General features: G+C 35.2%; 1 protein-coding gene across 2 annotated transcripts in view; it reads right to left on the reverse strand.

Moving 5' to 3' along the window:
• Window positions 1-2422: 2422 nt before the first annotated feature.
• NUP37 (nucleoporin 37) overlaps window positions 2423-22747 on the reverse strand; it is a 42205-nt gene continuing 21880 nt past the window's right edge. For both annotated transcript variants that reach the window (XM_060656596.3, XM_060656597.3), the window contains exons 6-10: window positions 12612-12702; window positions 5689-5870; window positions 5149-5199; window positions 3201-3294; window positions 2423-2689 (exon numbers count right to left, since the gene is read on the reverse strand). In XM_060656596.3, coding sequence (XP_060512579.1) covers window positions 2576-2689; window positions 3201-3294; window positions 5149-5199; window positions 5689-5870; window positions 12612-12702 — 532 coding nt within the window. In that variant the 3' untranslated portion in view covers window positions 2423-2575. The remainder of the gene's footprint in view (window positions 2690-3200; window positions 3295-5148; window positions 5200-5688; window positions 5871-12611; window positions 12703-22747) is intronic.

Here is a 22747-nt window from a genome sequence, read left to right on the forward strand (position 1 = left end):
CATAACTTACCAATCAGCATTTCTGGGACAATGTCAGATTTTGGACAATTACAAAAAAACCAGACACAAATGTGCAAACCAGATTTCAATTTCTTCTCCACTGACATGAGATTTAAAACAGCAACAGGAACATTTCTAGGTCAGTGTCAATATGTAGTCACAAATTACCAAAGAAACAAATTGGAGTGCATGGGTGTACGATTTTGTGTTTTGGCATGGGAGAGACATTGAAATACTCACAACGTACAAGCCAAATCATAAAAATAAAATGGGACTTATGATTCCATCATTTTGAAAGAGTAGGATTTAATTCTGACATCTTGCAGATTTGTGATATCCTGACTTTTGCTTCAACATCTCTAAATAATAAGAATTTTAGAACACAAGTACAACTTTTTTTTCCTTTCCACAATATTTGTAAGTGAAGCAATCCTGAGGAAAACTTATTTTCAGCAGAAGAAAAACCCTCTTAGAATAAACAAACATGGAAAAACTAAAACTAACTGGGACACATACACATACACAAAATCAGAACTCATGTTATTTATCAGAAATTAGAAGTGATGACCAATAACTAATTCTCCATTGAACACTGCCTCCTGTGTTAGTCTAATTTAAACATAGTTTACTAAGAACAAAATTTACTATGGAAAAAGAATATCATTATGCCATTTAAAGTAATTGAACATAGTAAAGTTTAACAATGCTTACTCAGGATAACATGAATACCACTCCTGAAGCTAAGGGATAAAGAAATCCCTCTCATTTCTTGAGACTTGAGTCTTATAGTCACTATATTAATTTATAAATGAAACAACCATTTGCTTTCTTTAAGGGTTAACACTTCCTGCTTCTCGGCATAAATTGCATAAATTTAGTATTTATGTGACCACCATGGGTTATCTTTTCCCAAGACAGGTTCCCCTAACAGGCAGTAGTGCTACTGGGTAATTTCATCAGATAACTCATATTTGGGTAAGCCCTTATTCCAAACAACCCATTTCTTAGACACCCAAAAATCCAAGGCCAACATACTTTTCAATCTCCATCCTTTTTTTTTTTTTAAGTTTATTTATTTATTTTGAGAGAGAGACAGAAACAGTGTGAGTGTGGGAGGAGCAGAGAGAGAGACGGAGAGAGAGAAGAGAGAATCCCAAGCAGTCTCTGTGCTGCCACCGCAGAGCCTGATGTGGAACTCTAACTCACAAAACTGTGAGATCATGACCTGAGCTAAAACCAAGAGTCGCTTAACTGACTGTGCCACCCAGGCTCCCCTCAATCTCCACCCTTAATAACAACCCACTCAATTCCTAAGTCAACGTCCTTAGACAATTTTCAAATGCACTGGCTCAATCTGACATCTCAATATGTATTCCTTATATCTGGGACACATCCTGAAATGAAAAATTCTTACAAATTCTTTGATCTACCCTAATGCTTTTAGGGTTCTCTGTCCCATCACAGAGACTGTTAAAAGGAAACATGTCCCAATTCCCTGACCTTTGCCTTTTTAAGTTACAATCCGCTTATGAAGGGGTAAAGGAAACCACTGCTATTATTTAGTAACAATTTATTATATCAAATAAGTGACTTAGAAATTGGTATACTATGCATTTTTTCATCAGTAAAGCACATAATAGTTTAAATATCTACATGATTAAAACATTTCATTGCATTAAAAAAATTAGTTGCAACATTTCCTTGTCTCGTAAAGCTAATTTTCTTTTCTTTTTTTTTTAAGTTTATCTATTCTGAGAGAGAGAGAGAGAGAACAAGCGAGCATGGGGGAGCGTCAGAGAGAGAGAGAATCCCAAGCAGGCCCTGTGCTATCAGCGCTGTTTTACTGCCACTAGGTGCCATCTCAGAAACATCTCAGTTTCTTGATAAAAATGGTGAAGATTCATAACAGGCAGAGGCTGTTAAAGATATTAATTATAATTCATTTTGCAAGGTAAGCTTTATCCCATACACCAGATGTTCTAAGAATGTTGAGATGTCTAGTCAAAAGAAATTTGTATAAAGTCAACAGGACTGAGTCAATCAGTCACATTTTTAAGAAAGTGAAAATCATTCTTTGTATTAAGTTAAATGATAATCTTTTATAATTACTGAGGAAGTTGTAAGACCCTTACACATATAAACTGCTAACAAAGATGCATATACCCACACATATACATTCGATCACTTCCAGAGTAACACTGAAAGGAAAGACATTTTCTTCCTTTTGTAAATGTTTGCATCTCTGAGAATTAGGAAAACAGCATATATTCAAAGTATAGAGGACAGGATACACTTTGGATAATCTGTGATAAAATCATCTCTTTTCTGGAGCTGCTCAGTCAATTATAGTCTTGAAAGATGATTTTAAAAAATGTATGTTTTTAAACACATACATGCACATATACAGCACAGAGCAAGAAAATGATTTTTCAAACCATTAACAGTTTATTTAACAAAAGCAACAACTGGGACATTACTAGAGCTTACAGTATATTTGATATAAAAATAGGGAGTTCTCCAAAATATGTATTAAAAATACAAAGTTTATGCATCTAAGGTACAAAGAAAATTTGTTTTACATTTCAGTTACCCAAAACAACAGCTTGTGGTCTCCTCCAATTGCACACAGTGGAAGAGTTCTATGCCAGGAAAGGCCAGATCCGACGGCTACAGAACCAATGAGGACAGGCTACAATATATGTAAAGAATTAGAGAAACTCAATAGATCACCAAAGTTAATAAGTAAAAACTACCCTTCAAAAATAAGAAATGCATTGCTAACTTGTCTTTGTTTAATGTAGCAGAAACAGAATTAAAAATATGCTCCCTCATAAGTGAAATACACATTATTTTTTGCAGCTGGCTAGAATGAAGGATACAAATAATCTACGAGTAACTGGAGTAGCTTAGATTCAAACATTTTTGTAGCCTAAACCAAGCAAACAAGCAAAATTATTATATTTAAGTGAAGAAGGAAATAAAACAGAAGAAATAAATTTCTTCTTACGTGAATACTGGCAAAGTGTCTGTTACCACTGGTGGTTTAAACATTAAAAAATGCTTTCTCTTTCCAACCAATTTGAGCAGATAAGACATTCACAAATGTCTTTAGTTACATATTACAAATTTGGGGGCTATAAGTAGAAAAGTAAAAAACACAAATGTAGAAACATATATGCCACAAAACAACTCTACATTACCTGAGGGTGTCCTAAATGATGAATTTGAAACTGGCTTGCCATTTTGCCAGGATAACCAGTGGTTGCAAACAAGTTCTCATTAACTGTAGACCACCTAAGAAAAGAAAAAAACAAGTATAGTATTCTACAGATAACTACAAGCTTTTCTAAAACAAGTTATTTCTTTTTGCATAAAACCAATAATTTTGAAGTCTAAATTTGTTAATACAGCTTCACAGTTAGACTGGAAATTCCAGGGAAGTTAGCTATAAATATTTTCTCATTTTATAAATATTTATTAAATGCTTACCATGTGCTAGTTGGTTAAGTTCTAACGTTACACAAAGTTAGCAGTTCCTTTCTTATAACCAAAGGGCCGACAGTGAGGTAGGAGATACAAACAAGGTATCAGACAGACAGAAAATATTTCACAGTGCAATACATTAAAAAAAAAAAAAAAAAAAAAACAACACTTATTGTTCTTACTGACATTTGTTGTACAATTAGCAATAAATTCATGCATTTAAACTCCTTGGGATGATACAAACACCTAGAATAGATATTTAAGCTTAAGTTTCAAGATATCCTAGACACTGAAATACAATGAATTAATGAATCAACAAGTGTTCCAGCAACATGCTCAGCACTACCATAAGGGCATGGGGAAGATATAAGAAAAAAGAAAGAATTCATTGATAAACAATGACAGCAAAAAATCCAAAAGCCTAAGTCTAGTTAGTATTTTTATATGGGCAGACATTACTAGTTGCTTGCCCAACAGCCTTTCTGCCCCTTTCCATGCTAATTGAACCCCAACTACGTCTGGCAGTGTGTTTGATCCCAAGGGATGAGACACGACCGAGTGAAGGCAATGGCAGCAATTCCTCAGTGTTCCTTCCTCTCCTCTTTGGACAAGCTTGTATGAGGCCCTGATGCATGGAACCCTGGCAGTCGTCTTGTGATGTTGAAGCAACAAGCCCAAAGCCCTGCCACTGCAGATGGCAGAGGGAAAGGTCTGAACTTGTTGGCGCTGATGAGCTACTAAGCCAATCTCGAGACTGCCTCTGTCCGAAGCATCACATCTCTTGTGATATGCTCACATTTCTGAAATCAGAATGTATCTTACAATCTATAGCATTCTTACACTTAATCGAATGTAGTTTTTTCTAAGGTGTACAAAAAATGATGGTGTCCCTAAGTTCTAGAATTTTATTGGGGGTCATTTAGATTTTATGAAATATAGCATATAATAAATGTTCCACTGGTTTTATTCTGTTAGTATTCATGTTACTAGAAGCTAAAATCACCCTAATGGAATTATGCAAAGGAATATATATACATAATAAACAATAACAATAATATATTATACAATGGTATCTTATAGCAATACTAGCATATTAATATTATTTAATAAATACATTAATTTGTTAATTTATTCATTTTATTAATATTAAATATTACGGTAATATACATAAAACACATAAATATACATAAACATAATAAATATACAATGGAATATTATGCAAAAATCAGTAAGAACAAGGGAGACATGTATATTAATACAAGTAGAGAAAAAGTCACAGATATATAATATAGTGTGTTCTCACCTGAAGCACAACAATGAAGTTTATATCTTTATCAGAACAAACAATAAGGATGTATATACTCCAAATCGTTGTAATGGTATTAGTGGAGTGGTAATGTGTTTTGTATTTCATAAAAATTTTCAAAGAAAATATTGGAAAACAAATCACTCCCTCACCCAGACAAAAAGACAAAAGCGAAGACTTAGTTAGGAAAGCAAAATAACCATTTATAAAATAGTCAGCAAATAAAACCCAAAACACCCCCAAACAACTCAGTACAAAGGAGAGGACTGGCAAAGTATTCCAGGTTGGGGGCACAGCATGCAACAAAGTAACCGAACTCAAAAAAACCAAATACAGCTCCAACAAAAATCATACATTACCTGAATAAGCAGGCTTGATCCATGTGGACAGGTCTCTTATCTTGAGGATAACTAAAAGGTAACATTTTGCATTTTATGGATTCATATGCTGGTCTCAAGTAGAGGAACTTAAGATTTAAAAGGTATTTTCTCTTTAGAGGATACAATACCCAATGTACTTAAACTGTGATAAAATTCTAAATAAGCACTGGATTAACATAAACGAAATATGATAGAAACATAGACATAATTTAGAGCTGTTACAGAACACCATAATTCAACAGGATCAGTTTTTTTTTTCTTCTTTTTTAAGCATAAGTAAATACTGCTCAGGTCTAAGATTTCTTCCTTTGCATTGTTCTTTCTGGGTTACTCTCAAAGTAAATCTGCAAAGCATGGGCATCTATCTCTGTTATGTGAAAAGCTGTAGCACTGGTCCCTCTACAAGAGAGACTTATTTTTGCTCTACAGTGAGGCTCAGGTATACAAGAATGGCTCAATGGATCATTTAGCAATAGTGACTTTTTGAGTAAGCAACAGATGAATATACTAAGGAAGTACCTGGATCGAGTAATATCCCAAATTAACCAATCATTTCCTGCAACAGCTCCAACTTTGAAGGTGTTTTTTAAGCACCAGTGAGCTGACATTAATGGCATCTGTTCTGATTCAAGAGATAAAATAGCCTGTTGAGCCAAAAGATCATAAAACCGGATTGTTCCATTCTTCTCTGCAACCATCAGCTGTAAGATAGAAAAAAAAAAAAATTCACCTAATTCACTAGTCAAATCTGAGGCAGAAATTCAATATTACATAGTAATATGCAAATATTTGCATATATTACAAATGGGACATCAAATGCAAATGAAACAGGAGAAGCCTATTTAAGAATCTCTATCAAAAATAAAAAAAAGCTTACAGAATACTGGCAAAAGAAAGACTCAGGAACATTGGGTACAATTTTAAATGATGAGGTATGGTTATCAGGAAAAAATAAGCCCAAAGAATCATTCTGGGAAAAGTTATACCTTTAAGTTATATTGTCTAGAAAGGGTAGCTAAGTGTGTATTTCTCAATAGAGATACATAGTGTGTGTTACATATCCTTATGTGATGTGAGTTTGTTTCCAGAATGGAAGGCAGCATGGTGTAAAGAGCACAGATAGGCCTGGGGACAAGACTGCTTCCTCCACCTAAAAGCTGAATGACTGGCCAAGTTACAAGTCTTTGGCACTTTTCTCGTTTCCAGAATGCATCATGTGAGGATAAGAATAGTTACAGCATCACGTGTTGATTAAATGAGTAATAGCTCTAGAGCACCCAGTACAGTGCTTGACACCTTGTAGCCACTCACTGAATAAATCGCAGTTACTCTTACTTCAATATTTCCTTTAATTCTAAAATAGTACTGATTTAAAGATGTTGGCTAATGAGGCGCTTGCTTGCTTGCTTCCCCTATCCCTCCTTCCTAAGAAATACTTTAGCAATGTAAAAATAGTTATAAGACAAATTTCAATTTTACAAAATATTAAAATGTGAAAAAAAATTGTTTCTTAGACTCAAAGAACTAAGGGCATTTGGACACCCATTTGTGGGAATTAAGGTAAAGAGACTGCTATGAACATATAAGTGCATGAGTAGTTGTTGCCCAAACAAAATGGTTTAAAAACTCTCTATATTTTCTGTAAAGTTCTTACTTTTATAAAATGTTCTTATAATTCTAATTATGTTAAGATGAAAACATTCCTGAAGATGTGGAGTAGCAGTGGTAGCCTGGGAAGAATGGGAGACTTAGTGTCAATAATCCTGGGTTCTACTAAACTGGTGAGTGACCTGGAGTTTGCTCTTTTCTTGTCTGTGAAATGTGGGATAATTACATCAGACTCCGAAGGTTACCATATAGCTAAAATGTGATATTGTATATACAAGTACTTCCTTAAACCCATAAAACACTATAAAAGTATTGTTACTATTTCTAATAAGAACATCATGTCTCGTAAGACACACATGGTCAGGACTATTGGCAGTCATTCTATTATTCATCTAAGAGACCTTTACCAAGCATCTACCCCAGCCCACCCGCTGCTGACACATAGTTGAGTTTCATTATTCATGGTACTTAGAGTCTATAAAGTTGCTGTGAACAAAGAATTAGTAAATTCTGAACATTGATTCTAGAGAGAAAATAAAGCGTTGGGTTCTTGTGAGTCTCTGGGCATAACATTTGTGTCAACTGATCAATACATAATCTTGCCTTAGGTATATTTAGAGATACCTTATTTCATATATATGCTTCACTAACATAGAACTCAGCCAACAGCACTATAACTTATGTCTACAAAGCTTACCTAAGACATGTATTTTTTCCATAAAGCACATCACAGTCTTCTGACACTTAGGAACCCTAGACAGCACTTTAGCACTTATGCTTGGGGGGCCATTTTACATGGTGAAATCATGAACAAAAAGCACAAAAATGTGTCACTAAATAGACCACAAGTAGGACACTTGTTTAGAGTATGAGAGCTAAAACAAGAAGGCAGATCACTGGCCTCATTCAGCCTTAGGTGGAAATACGCACATTAGCTGACTCAAATTTCTTGCTGCCCTGAGCAGGTCTGTGACTGAAATGCCACTGAGTATTGACTTTGGGGTTATAAATACATTTTGATGAGTAGACAAACTTGCAAATATGGAACCTGTGAATAATGAAGATTAACTATATACACGTGTGTGCAAAATACTATGCTAATTTCTAAAGAGATCAAAGGTAAAAGACATGATCCTTGGTATCAAGAAACTTTCCATCTAAAGAAGAGAATTATGAAAAAAACAGAACATAGAATATAGGTAGAATATTGGTAGTCTTTGCAACTATTGGATTCTTAATAGAAAAGGTGGAATTTAAAACTATTCTTTAATAGCTAGAATGTTTAAATAATACTAATATTACTAACAATAACATGAGGTCAATGACATATACAACAAAACCAAATGCAACACTGAGCTTTATATGCCCTGCTTATTGAATTCTGTTAACCCCTGTATGAAGAAATTACTATCATTAATCCCACTTTTCAGAAAGGAGTCCGAGGCACAGAGTGACAAAAGTAACTTGTTGAAGTCTCACTGCTTGCCTGTGGCAAAGCCTGCATTGGAACTCTGGTCTTGAACCCAGGTCCATCTGACTAGAGCACATGTATTTCTTACTATGAGCTAGACTGAAGACTGGTGAATGGCATGGTGTGCTATATATAGTTGAGGGTTGGGAAGAAGCAGTGGAAATGAGAGGAGACCAAGGAAGCCTTAACAGGACCTAATAAAAATATTTGCAATTTTGAGCCTGACTCTAAAAATCTTAAGGATTTCAGGTATAAATTATGGACTGTGGAAGGGCAAAGTCTGTCTGAGTCTAGGTCCTAAATTAGGAGGGGCAATAAAGCAGTTGGGTTTAAAATGGGGCCTACCTGGGTGGGTCCTAGCTCTGCTCTATGATCTTAAGCAAAAGACCTTTCTATACATCAGGTCCTTATCAGTAAAAGTGGAGATAATAACAGTACTTACTTATAATAGAAGGATGGTATGAGTTAACACATGTAAAGCACTCAGAACTGTCTTAGCACAGAAAAGGCACTCAGAAAACATTAGGTATTATTATAGGTTGAAGTCAGATTGAAAACTCAGTTCTCAGTTATTTATCCTTTAAAAAATTTTTTTAAATGTTTATTTATTTTTGAGAGAGAGACAGAACAAGAGCAGGGGAAGGGCAGAGAGAAAGGGAGACACAGAATCCAAAGCAGGCTCCAGGCTCTGAGCTGTCAGCATAGAGCCCAATGTGGGGCTTGAACTCAGGAACGGTGAGATCATGACCTGAACCAAAGTAGGATGCTTAACCAACTGAGAGCCACCCAGGCACCCCTTATTTATCCTTTTTAAACTGTGCTCAAGTGTGATGATAGTTTTTGGGGTTTTTTTTGTTTGAAAGCAGATAGAGTAAAAACGTTAAATAAGTTTGGAACTGCTGGAGCTGAAAAGTTTACAGGGGAATTTTTCCTTTACCATTTCTCAGAACCATAAACAGAATATGCACTGAATTTTCACAGGGGAAATATCTTTTGCAGCACAGAACATTAGTACTTGAACCAGACCGAGGTCAAATCTGTGCCTGTGTGGCCTTGGAAAAATTAGTTATTAACCTTTTGGTGCTTCAGTTTTCTTATCTACAAAATGGATAGAATAACGTTACCAACTTCAGAGTGTTCTGTGAGAATTACATGAAAACACATGTAAAATGCTCAGCACAATTCCTGGCACTCAGCATTCAACAAATGTCAGTTGTTACACCTCATTTCATTTAGCAGTTGTCTATTCTCTCAGAGACTGAGATGTCCTTGGTCCCAATTCTCTGATCGTCTGACATCCTAAACTCTTGGTTCTGTTATTACTACCTAATAAAATCTAGTTCCAATTGTGGTTAATTGGATTTAAGACCTTAATTTCTCAAGATCTTTTGACGTTTGTATCTTTTACTATTAAACACTAGCATTTGCTTTGTGCCTTCCAGATTACATGGCTCTTTAAAAAAAAATTTTTTTTTTTTTTTAACATTTATTCATCTTGGAGAGACAGAGACAGAGTGTGAGCAGGGGGAGGAGCAGACAGAGGGAGACACAGAATCCAAAGCACGCTCCAGGCTCTGAGCTGTCAGCACAGAGCCTGACGTGGGGCTAGAACCCACTAACCGTGAGATCATGACCTGAGCTGAAGTCGGACACTTAACCCACTGAGCCGCCCAGGCGCCCTAGAATGGCTCTTTTTGCAAAGTTCACACCTCATATGATTTTCCTAAGAATTCTATGAGACAGGTAATCATGGACCCATCTCTTTCTCTTGTCTGGCTGCCTCCTTTTCACCCAGGCTAAGCATATCCGAACAAAAATTCTGGGCTTGAATGGATATGGTGGACCACAGAGAACCACTAGCTTTAGTAGTAATGGTAAGTGTCAATAATGACAAGCAGCTAAAATTGACTGAGTGCTTATTATGTGCCAGGTTCTCTTTTAAGGACCTTATAAGGATTCACTCATTTAGTCTTTATGAGCTTCCATTTTACAAGAGGAGGAAGTAAAGGCAGTTGAGAGAGCTTTTGTAACTTACCAGAGATCACACAGCCAGTAAGTGGTGGAACTGGGGTTTGACTCTGGGCAGTTATCTCGAAAGTCCATACTCTTATTCACTTCTGTGTTGCCTTTATGTATTTTGAATTTAGGGGTGATATGATGAAACTGATATTTTAAGATTAGTCTAACTTAAAGTAGGTAAGAAAATCAAAGAGTGGAGAGTCAAAAGCTAAGCCTTGGCAAGAGTTACTTATGAGAACAGAAAGGTGAAGAATATACCTTAATGATGGAGGAATGTGTTCTAGTAACAGGGAAGGAAAAATTAAAAACCTCGAAAATTCTGCATACAGGGAAGGAAGACATCAAAGGTGATTTCAGATTTTGAGTTTATGTAATTTACAGCAGGGATTTCTAAACATTCTGAAGTCATGGAAGCAATAAAAAAAAAAGGAGAGGAGGTGGGGTGGAGTTTTAATGATATACAGAAGAAAAACAGAAATTAACTTAAAGCACATGGAGAAAAGGGATCTGAATCATTAGCATTAAGATACAAGTTTTGGGACAGAGGTTGTAAGAAAAGTTCTCATTTCTCATCTAGGTCACAGATTTAATTTTTTAAATTTTTATTTTTTGGGAGAGTACAAGTGGGGGAGAGGCAGAAAAGGGGGACAGAGGATCTGAAGCAGGCTCTGTGCTGACAGGCTGACAGCAGTGAGCCCAATGTGGCGCTCGAACTCAAATCGTGAGATCATGACCTGAGCGGAAGTTGGATGCTCAAATGCCTGAGCTACCCAGGTGCCCCAGGTCACAGATTTTAAAAAGTAACCTATTGTATTTATACATGGTGATATTAACATTTAGGTAGGATCCCTAATTATACTTCAAGTAGACTCACTACTACAGGGGAGAAATCTGGCATAAAATAAAATACAGGGCCTGGCTTCATAATACTTCTACATGGAACAATCCCTACATATGCAATATGAATAAATGGGAAAATTTTACTCATGCACATATACAGGGTATGTAGTTCTACTGAAGAAAGATCCAACAGGCCTGAAACAAGTTTTCATGGCATCCCAAGGTTCAGAGAATACAGTTATATGGTCTGGGATATTTCAGCTCAGGATTACCTCTTCTGTGAAGGCTATGAGCAGATCTGTTTAATCCTTTTTTTATGTCATCATTCTACTTATTAGATTTCTTTATTCCAACACTTAAAATCTGTGTTATTGTATTTAATTACATGTTTTTCTTCCTTACATGTCAGTCATGTGTAACTTAAGGGCAAGGGCTTTATTCATTCTTCTATCCTCTCTTACAATAAAGGGCACAGCGTAGATGAGAATTACCTCTTGCAACAATTCACAAATACATGGTGAAAGAAGCTGACAGAGGAGAAAGAAAAAGGGAAGATAACACGCAGAGATGCTCAAGAGGACTAGAATAATGCAGCTTTAAAGATTAAGTGAGCAGGGTTTCAAGATAGAAGTGGTCTCCTTGTCTGTAAAGTGAGGATCATCATAGTTGCTTGCTATCTCATAAGGATGCCATGAGGATTAAGTGAGCTAACATGAAATGCTGATAATGGGCCAAGTACATATAAGTACTATGTAAGTATTTGTTATAATTAAACAGGCTTATATTTCTCTGCAAGTATGAGGACAGAAGAGAGTCAATGGAGAAGCATGAAAGACATTAGAGAGCTATAAAATCAAGATGCCTAAGGAACTGGCATGAACTCTATACAGCTAAAGAATTAAGTTTAAGAAGATGAACATGGGAACTTCTTAGGTTCTAGGGAAAGATAAAATAGAGTGATGCCCAAGAGAAGATACTGGCAAATAAGAGAATTCTTATTGAATATAGCTGATCTTCCCAATGAAATAAGAATTAAGGTCAATTGATAAAAACTTGCAATATATTTTTAGAATTTTAGAAAGCTCTACTTTGAATAATAGGAATTGAATACCACTGCAGCTAGGTCAAATTTGCCTTGTGTCACTGATGCTTTCTGTTTACATGTTATGGCTTGCAAGAGTGGATTTTAACATTTTTTTTTTCCCCTAATGAATACTGCTACTAGATAGTCTAGGCATCAGTTTTTTTTTTTTAATTGAAATCTACCAGAGGGTAGGAAAAATGTACTCTGAAAAAATTCCATTTATGGATGATGGCTGCAAAATAAAAACTTAATTATAGAGTTTTTAAGTTACAGAATTCTGGACTAGTCTAAATGCACTTATGACAATTAGAGTCCCTGAGGTGGAAAAAGTAATTGCTTTTTCTCCTCTATGTATGCATGTATTACACATGTATATGTCTTTTCAGCATGATAAAAGAAAGCTAAGTTGTAAATAACAACCTTAAAAGTTTCCTCAGGATGCCAGCACACACTCATTCCCGGGGAATGAAGAACAAAATGAGCTGTCTGCATTCCTTCCAAGTTCCAAATCCTAACAAAAGAATAGGAGTACAATGTTAAATATTTTTGCTATATCACTACTAAAAAAATGAAACCTCCATGAATTCAAAGCTATTAACTACAGATTGCAAGGTTGACATTTACACCTAAAGTATGTTTTTTTTAAGCCATAACATAATGGTAATTGTTTTAGAAAAATGTGAAAATAGTATGAAGGATTTGAGTTTTACCATACTCAATCACAGAAAAATTTAACACAGCAACACTGTAACACAGTAACCAAATTATTCATACACTCTTTATTTTGTGGCTAGAATCTTCAAGTTTCCAGTTCACTAAACAGGTTGCATTCCTAGTTCAGTAGTCATTTCAATAACAATAATTTCAACCAGGGGTGCTTAACACATACCCCGACACACCCAATACTCCCACTTTTCAAAATAACATATAAAGAAGCTAATATGAGGTGATGTGAATTTAGGGAGATAGTAATTTTCCATAGTTGCTTATTCCTTCTGCTTTTGGCCTTCCATGCCAGGGGCTACTTCCTATCTTATATCTTTTCTGATCTGGCTCACTTCCCCAATTCTTGGTGTCAAAGGTGGCTTTGATTGAAAGTTACCAGATTAAAGGTTGGTTGAAGGAACAGATACCTGGCTCCTTCCACTCTTTCTCTTTTTAGTACTTAGAAATCTATAGTAACAAAGCTACTCTGTGAGATGGCTTTCTACTTCAATTTCTTTACTTTCCCCATAGTAGAGATCAAGCCTTAGAAATCTCAGTAATGGCACTCTGTTGTGAGAGGTGCTACTCCTCCACCCACACTGTTAGTTGCCCAGCTCATCCCTCACACTCAACCAAGGCTGTATCTCACTGGTACAGAATGTGGGGGGAGTTAGCATGACAGAAGGCAAAAGTGGTGAGTGGTTGGCAAAGTATTCACAGAATTCTGGTCTTTAAGAATTGAACTCACTCATTAGAATGCCTTAGACCTTTTCTTCTAGGGGTATGGTTCATATCTCATTGAGGACCATAAAATAATTTTAACAAACTTAAGGAATATATGTTTAAAGTCTAGGCAAAGATTTACTTCCAAAAAAAGTAGACATAGTTATTGGACAATGCTGCTATTCTGTGTCAAATCACATTATTTCAAATATTTTTTCTTCTTTGTAGAAATTATAGGGTCTCCAATCATGGAATGTTATAGTTAACATATAAACTAACATAAATGTTTTTCAAAATGATTATCTACTTGATTAAATACTTTAGAAGCATACTCTTTTCTCTTGCCAAATCAACACTTTTCATCTGTATTTACTACACAAGGGAAACAACTACAATTTAATTGAAGAGGGGAATCACATTTATTAATGGTTTATGCAATTGTGTTTCACTCCCCACAATGAATAAGATTATTCATTATGGCAACTGAATATTTCTTTCTTCTCTATTGCCTCTTGCATAATAAAGTGCTGGGCTAGCATATATTTGTACCACTACTGAAATAATATGAATGTCTTGCAAATTCAGTGAGTCTCATGAGAGAGAGAATGGTTTAAGGCTTCTTTTGATCTTATTCTAATATGTATTTGATTTTTGTTTGTCATTATATAAATTGAATAAATGCATACCAGAATATTTTCATGATTTTTTTCCTTTGAAATGAGGAAAACCAGAGGTAAAAATTATCAATAAAGATATTCTACAAAAAGAGGTCAGTTAATGAAGTGTATTTTTGGCCAATGAACCAAATTTCAGTCTAATTTTTAAATAGTGTTTTATCCTGAACAGAACCTAACACTTAAAAAAAATGAGAAGGGCAATCCAGATTACTTTACAGGACTAGGATAAAGTAATTTATTGTTTATATTTATATGCTTATTAAATAATTCTCAGTGGTTGCATAATCCAAGCACTAAGTATGCAAAATACAACAAATTGGCTTGAAATGAGTTATAACTAAATAAGCTACATATGGTACACTTCAAGTTGTTAACTCTTATTTCCCTTTTTGATAGATTCCATAATTAAGCTCTTCACAAATCCCTTTGTAGAATTCAACTTAGTTTTCTGTTATTACTTCATGTAGTTAATATTAGTCCCATCAGATAAAATCACATTCTTTTCTTTTTTTGCAGTTCACCATACATAATAAAAACACATATATCTTAAGCATACAGCTCAAAGAGAATAGCGCCCAAGTTAAGAGAGAGTATTTCCACAGCTCCAAAAGTCATCTTGTGCTTCCTTCTAGTTACACTTCCTTGCTTTCTCACAAAAAGCACACCATAGCCTACTTTTGCCAGGTCTGAACATCATACAAATGCAATCATATATTATGTATTTTTCTTGGTCTGGCACTTTTCACTTATGGTTAGATTTTGTGAGATTTACCAACATTATTGCATGTTGTACTTTGTCCACTCTCATTGTTGTAGATAGTATTCCACGAATTAAGTACGCTGTAATGTATTTACTCATTGTACTGCTGACACTTAAGCTGTTTCCAGTTTTAGTCATTAGTAATAATGTTGCTATAAATCTTCTTGCATATTTTTTAGTGAATACAGACATCCACATGCACGCCCTCCCCGCCCCCCGCGAGTATATACCTGGGTATGGAATTGACGGATTATAGCTTATAAAACTAGTTGAACTCTAGCAGTTTTTGTCAAATGGCTTTCCAGATTGCTTGTACCTTTTCTTTTTTCTTCCCACATCTTTTTAAATTACCAACTGAAAAAAACCTATACTGTCTCTGACAAATTTTCTGACGAAAACAATCTTAACAACAATCATTTGACTGGCAAAAGGTAGTTTGCAGTTGGTCTTATTTGTAAGACAGATTTTTCAAATCATCCTTTTTTCTTGCATGTCATTTTCATGTACCTATGTATGGAAAAACTTACATCAGTTTTAAAATGTAGTGAATACAGTGGATAGGAAAAGGTCTTAACTGACCTCCTTTGACAGACTCTTCTACAACTGACAGGAACAAGAAGGCTATTTTCTAATAAGCTTATACGTGCATTTGTTATAGACTTAACCAAGAGGGAATATGGATTTTTTTCCTTAGCAAACCACTGTTTGTAAGTGGTGTAAACCCATGCTTAATTATTAGTATAATTACATAATTAGTATTATGTAAGCTGATAAAATATGAATGTGAAAGAGCTGTTTCTTTTTTTTTTTCAATACATGAAGTTTATTGTGAAATTGGTTTCCATACAACACCCAGTGCTCATCCCAAAAGATGCCCTCCTCAATACCCATCACCCACCCTCTCCTCCCTCCCTCCCACCCCCCATCAACCCTCAGTTTGTTCTCAGTTTTTAACAGTCTCTTATGCTTTGGCTCTCTTTCACTTTAACCTCTTTTTTTCCCCCCCTTCCCCTCCCCCATGGGTTTCTGTTAAGTTTCTCAGGATCCACATAAGAGTGAAACCATATGGTATCTGTCTTTCTCTGTATGGCTTATTTCACTTAGCATAACACTCTCCAGTTCCATCCATGTTGCTACAAAAGGGCCATATTTCATTCTTTCTCATTGCCACGTAGTACTCCATTGTGTATATAAACCACAGTTTCTTTATCCATTCATCAGTTGATGGACATTTGGGCTCTTTCCATAATTTGGCTATTGTTGAAAGTGCTGCTATAAACATTGGGGTACAAGTGCCCCTATGCATCAGTACTCCTGTATCCCTTGGGTAAATTCCTAGCAGTGCTATTGCTGGGTCATAGGGTAGGTCTATTTTTAATTTTTTGAGGAACCTCCACACTGTTTTCCAGAGCGGCTGCACCAATTTGCATTCCCACCAACAGTGCAAGAGGGTTCCCGTTTCTTCACATCCTCTCCAGCATCTATAGTCTCCTGATTTGTTCATTTTGGCCACTCTGACTGGCGTGAGGTGATATCTGAGTGTGGTTTTGATTTGTATTTCCCTGATGAGGAGTGATGTTGAGCATCTGAAAGAGCTGTTTCAATGAAACGAAGTTGAAGGCCACCAACTAAAGGTAAATTTCTAACTTAAAAAATGCTCTTAAATTAGGCAGGTGTGTAAGTAACAAAAGATTAAGCAATAAAGGTAAAAAGCCTAGATAATTTTGAATTAAGAATGCCTAGCAAATGTTTTCATTGTAGACTCTGTATTATGGGTATGGTTCATGCAAAAAAGAGGTCCAGTGCTAATCAACAGACTCATAAATTAAGGGGGGGAAAAAAGGTTTTGGCCTAATATAAAAAAAACTGGCAATTAGCAAACTGGCAAATTTTCATAAATTTCATAAAACAAGGTAAGTAGATAGTCTCTTAAAATGATTTCCCGAGTTTACTCACTTTTTGAGACTAGCTTAATCAATTAATTAAAATTTAAATTCCAATGTAGTTAACATACACTATTACATTAGTTTCAGGTGTATAATACAGTGATTCAACACTTCCATATATTACTCAGTGCTCATTACAATAAGTATGCTTCTAATCCCTATCACCTATTTCACCCACCCCCCACCGACCTCCCCTCTGGTAACTATCAGTTTGTTCTCTATATTTAAGAGTTGATTTCTTGGTTTCTCTCTCTCCTTTCTCTCACTTTTTTTCCCTTGTTCATTTGTCTCTAAAATTCCACATATAAGTGAAATCATATGGTATTTTTCTTTGACTGACTTATTTTGTTTAGCATTATATTCTCTAGCTCCATCCATGTTGTTGCAAATGGCAAGAATTCATTCTTTCTATGGCTAAGTAATATTAATTTTCTTTATCCATTCATCTGTTGATGAACACTTGGGCTGCTTCTGTAGTTTGGCTATCGTAAATAATGCTGTGATAAACACAGGGGTGCATATATCTTTCCAAACTAGTGTTTTTGTATTTTTTGGATAAATATCCAGTAATGTGATTCATGAATTGTAAGGTAGTTCTATTTTTCATTTTTTGAGGAACCTCCATACTGTCTTCCACAGTGGCTGCACCAGTTTGCATTGCTACCCACAGTGCATGAGGGTTCCTTTTCCCCCACATCCTCACCAACACTTGTTGTTTCTTAAGTTATTGATTTTAGCCATTCTGATAGGTGTAAGGTGATATCTCATTGTGGTTCTGATTTGCATTTCCTTGATGATGAGTGACACTGAACATCTTTTCATGTGTCTGTTGGTCACCTGTATGTCTTTTTTTTTTTTTTTTTTTTAATTTTTTTTTTTAATGTTTATTTATTTTTGAGACAGAGAGAGACAGAGCATGAGTGGGGGAGGGGCAGAGAGAGAGGGTGACACAGAATCGGAAGCAGGCTCCAGGCTCTGAGCCATCAGCCCAGAGCCTGACGCGGGGCTCAAACTCACGAACCGTGAGATCGTGACCTGAGCTGAAGTCGGACGCTCAAGCGACTGAGCCACCCAGGCGCCCCTCACCTGTATGTCTTCTTTGGAGAAATGTCTCTTCATATCTTCTGCCCATTTTTTAATTGGAATTTTTTTGACGGGGGAGTGTTGAGTTGTAAAAGTTCTTTATATATTTTGGATAGTAACCCTTCATCAGATACATCACTTGCAAATATCTTTTCCCACTCAGTAGGTTGTCTTTTAATTTTGTTGGATTAGTTTACTGACTTTTTTATTGTTTAACGAATTACAGGTTTAGACCATGGCAGATAAGGGAGTTTGTATTGTAACAGGGAAAAATTCATAGAACTGAAAGTTCATATTAATATTTCCAAATTTATTGCTAATAAATCTGTTTATAATGAATAAAGTTACTTAAAGTTAATTATAACCACAGATACATACTTTTCAGGAAAGTGAGGCATCACAATAAAAGCTGTAAGGGTTCATAGGCTTTTCAGTTTTTAAATTAATTAATTAATTGTTTTTGAGAGGGAGAAGGTGCAAACAGGGGGAGAGGAAGAGGGAGAGAGAGAAACGTAAGCAGGCTGCACGCTCAGTATGGAGCCCAATGTCATGACTGTGAGATCATGACCTGAGCTGAAATCAAGTCAGATGCTTAACTGACTGAGCCACCTAGGTGCCCCTCATAGAGTTCTTAATACACATAATCAAGCATATGGAAAGGTAATGGACTATTTATAAAAGCATAAAAATATAACATTATCAAGTTAAACTAATGAGCAAAAATCAGGAGCTATATGAAATATATTGTATACCTATTTAAATGTCTGCATGGGAAATTTCAAAGAAAAAGCTTTTAAAGTATAATTAATTTACTGACATATTGAGAAGCCAATACTATGGATTAAATCAAAGGGCACTGGAGTACAGATAGCATCACTCTTCAAGTAAAATAAAATAAATGACAGTTTTGAACCAACTTGACTATAATTATAACAAATACCTCTACCCATCCCAACTCTGTGGTCCTCAGTGGAACTCTTAGATTTTAGCTGTAACATGTACAGATGGACAGCTGTCCAGATCTAAGGTTATGAATTATACTTACTTTACTTTCAGTAGTTTACTCTTAAAATTATTGCCTTATTTCAGGTTGAGTGCTTTTTAGCCGAACATTAAGTATCCTTATTTAGTTAATAAAAAGATCCCATAAATTGGGTGTTGGCATATTGCAGCTATCCTAGATATTCTCAAGGGTCTTTTAAATTACAATTAATAGAGGGAGATGTTCCCTCTGAGATTTTGAAAGGAAATTTCCTGGGTAATACTCTGTTCTTTTATTTGTTTGTTCTCCATTTTTAATTGGCAGCTCATTGTCTGGTAAGGAGTTCATTGTAGAAGGAAATTTCTGCTACCAAATGTTTCTGACAACACAAAAGAAGGAATGGATGACATTAAATGACACATCTGTATCCATCTGGCCTTCTCTAACTAGTAAAAAAAAAATACTAACTGCAATCTTTCTTTTTTTTTTAAATTTTTTTTTTTCAACGTTTTTTTTTTATTTATTTTTGGGACAGAGAGAGACAGAGCATGAACGGGGGAGGGGCAGAGAGAGAGGGAGACACAGAATCGGAAACAGGCTCCAGGCTCCGAGCCATCAGCCCAGAGCCTGACGCGGGGCTCGAACTCACAGACCGGGAGATCGTGACCTGGCTGAAGTCGGACGCTTAACCGACTGCGCCACCCAGGCGCCCCTAACTGCAATCTTTCTAAAAGACTTGACTGGATCACATGAATTGCTGTACTGATTAATTAAATATGAAAGCAAGCAAAAAAAAGTAATGCTGAGATGTAGTAATAAGGAGGAGAAGGTACTTTACAATGTTACTGGGTGCAAGAAAGGGATTTCCAATACTCTTAGACAACAAACACTTCTTTCATTGAGTTTTGTGATAACAAAATGAAGATTTTCCCCTACCATTTCCAAATAATCACTAAGTTACACATCACACTATGGATAATTCAAAAAAGGGAAAGACATAGTATATTTCCTTAGTAAGTGAATGCAGAATTAGGAAGAAGTGAAACAAATTACAAAGTAACTTACTGCTAAAATGTCTGATTTTAGGTGCAAAAGGAGTTCAGAGGTGGGAAACCATATCAACTAAAAGCACAAATCTAGGGTTAAGATGGGCCAGTCTCCATAGTGGGTATGGTAGGCTAGAGTGGTGAATAAATAAACTTTGTCATCTGGGCAAAAGCCTTTAACAGTGGAGGCAACAAAAAGGCATGAGAGTATAAAATAAGAATTTTGTACAGGGTACTTTCAGTATGTGTCTGTGTTTCAAATATATTCAGAAATAAGATTAGACTAATTCAGCTTTTTTTTTTTTTTTTTTTTTTTTTTTTTAATGTTAGAGACTACTATGCAAGTAGTATTAATGTGCTAGTAAGTATTAATGATAAACGAAATGGACCACCACAAATTTTATTGACTTGAGAGTAAGAAGAATAGTAAGGGTGAAAATGAGAGATAATTGCATATGCTTATTATTTTATCCTCCAATAACAAAAAATAATGAGTCAAAAAAAGAATCAATAATCAAAGACTATGTGTGTTTTGGAGGGGAGACAAAGGTAGCCTGTTTCAAACATAACACTAATAAACCAACTATACCATACATAAAATAATCTACCTTTGTAAATCTTTACAAAGCTTTGGAAGAGTTAAAAAAAATATTACAAGCTCATATGTTTTTGCTTCATTTTGTTTTCTTGAAATTCCAAACAAATTCAGCAGAAACTACAAGTTTATCATCACAGAGGTGAGAAACTAGGTGAGGCTGCCCCAGGGGAGAATTAACATCTTACTTAACTTACATAGACAGATTTTTGAAGGATAGGAATTCTGAGAAATTTTGTCACATTTAAAAATAAATTCAAAATTAAACTCTCAACTGCAAAGAAATACCATATGGTAGTTTTCAAACAGATCATACAGAATGATTTCATCTTCAAGGAATTCAAAGTAAAAGAACTTTCCCTTTAACTAACATAAACACCAGTAATACTATCCAGGAAATATTAGCATTTTATTATTTCCAAGAAAAATGTTGATAAACTTTAGAACCTAAAATTTGACTATATGTTATAAATGAGGGAAAGGACTCCTTGTTAGTGACATAAATGGACTTTCAAAACAAACCTGAAAAATGTTTATGGATCTGATTCTCATTTATAAAATTCACTTCCTGCAACCACACGAGGGCCACATAAAACCAGCTTAAATTACTGCAATCACTGATATGGTAATACAATTTATGTGGTAATGGTTTTGGATTTCATCTACAGGAGCACATAAGAGAGAACAAAGAGTTGAATATTAGAGAGAGGTGTGACCAGTACCTGATCATATAAAAGTTTAGAAAAGTCTTGTATCACTTTCTAACTTTTACTCTACTATAATCTTGCATACTATTTAACTGCACTGAATTGAAAAAGGTCTGTAAATGTGATCAACAGGTTTTAGTATAACTTTTGGATAGTTCTTATGAAGAAACAGATCCTTATGTTCCACACAAGGGAGGTAAACTATTACCAAACCTAACACAAACTGTTTATTTATCCTATTCTTAAAACTCTTGTTATAACTGTGCAATAATTGATCTTGATTTAAAATGTTACAAAAAATTACATGGAATTTTGGAAGGCAAGCAGAGAACTTTATTTCTGGATTTATTTAACCATAACATTATAATAAATAATATAAATTCTCCCGATTTCACTTTGTACCTGGAATTACTTAGGCAAAGTTTATTTGCTCCTGAATAGGAATTCACTGAAGGCTCTCAGTCCCCTTCTTTCTGTTTCCTGCAAGGACTATTTTTAAATAGACTGCATATTCTGTGATCCCAGTTGGGGTCAGGGAGGGGTAGGGTGGGGTGGGTCAGAACACCATCTTAACTATGGATTCTGAAGACTCTCGAACGTACATAAACAGAGGTAATATGGAAAGAACTTGGCTGGCATGGGGTTCACAGAAGACATTTGATAAACATTTTTTTTCCTCTTGTATAACTTTTCAAAAAACAATACAATTGGCTTAGTGAGTATCTTAGGTAATTTAGTATTCCTTTATCCAATGATTTGGTTACATTCCTAAAAAAATCTTATTTTTTATATGCTACCCCTTTTCCCATTCTTTTTAAAAATGATGACAGCTAGAACATGACAACTACTAATATCCCATGTTTTATAGACAAAGAATGGCACATTACATGCTTCTATTATTTTAGTCTTAAACTAAGAATCCCTTGGTTTCTAGAAGCCAATTTTCCTTCACCATAAATTTTATCTAATATTTAAAAAGATTGTTGGGGGGGGTGGAGGAGGAAAGAGATTTACTTCTGACATCCTTTGTAGTTACAGTGAGTACTGGGTCTTCTATTTCTTTTGTATCCCCCAAAGTACTAAATGTTGGCTATACTAAACGTGTTTAATAAATACTTGTTGATCTGACTTGTTCTTACAGAACGGTACTGTTTTTAATATACAAGAACATCTGTTATTTGGCACTGACTGGGAATGAGATGTTCTGTATTAGTGAGTTTTTAAAATAATAAGCTTAACCCATTAAATACTTAAAACACCATTTTTACCTTCCTTTGGAGGTATGGGATAATAAGTCTTTCTAAATGAATATGTACTTATTTACTTCTCAAA

The sequence above is a fragment of the Panthera onca genome, chromosome B4 (genome assembly GCF_046562875.1).
Source record: "Panthera onca isolate mPanOnc1 chromosome B4, mPanOnc1 haplotype 2, whole genome shotgun sequence".
Classification (NCBI taxonomy): Eukaryota; Metazoa; Chordata; class Mammalia; order Carnivora; family Felidae; genus Panthera; species Panthera onca.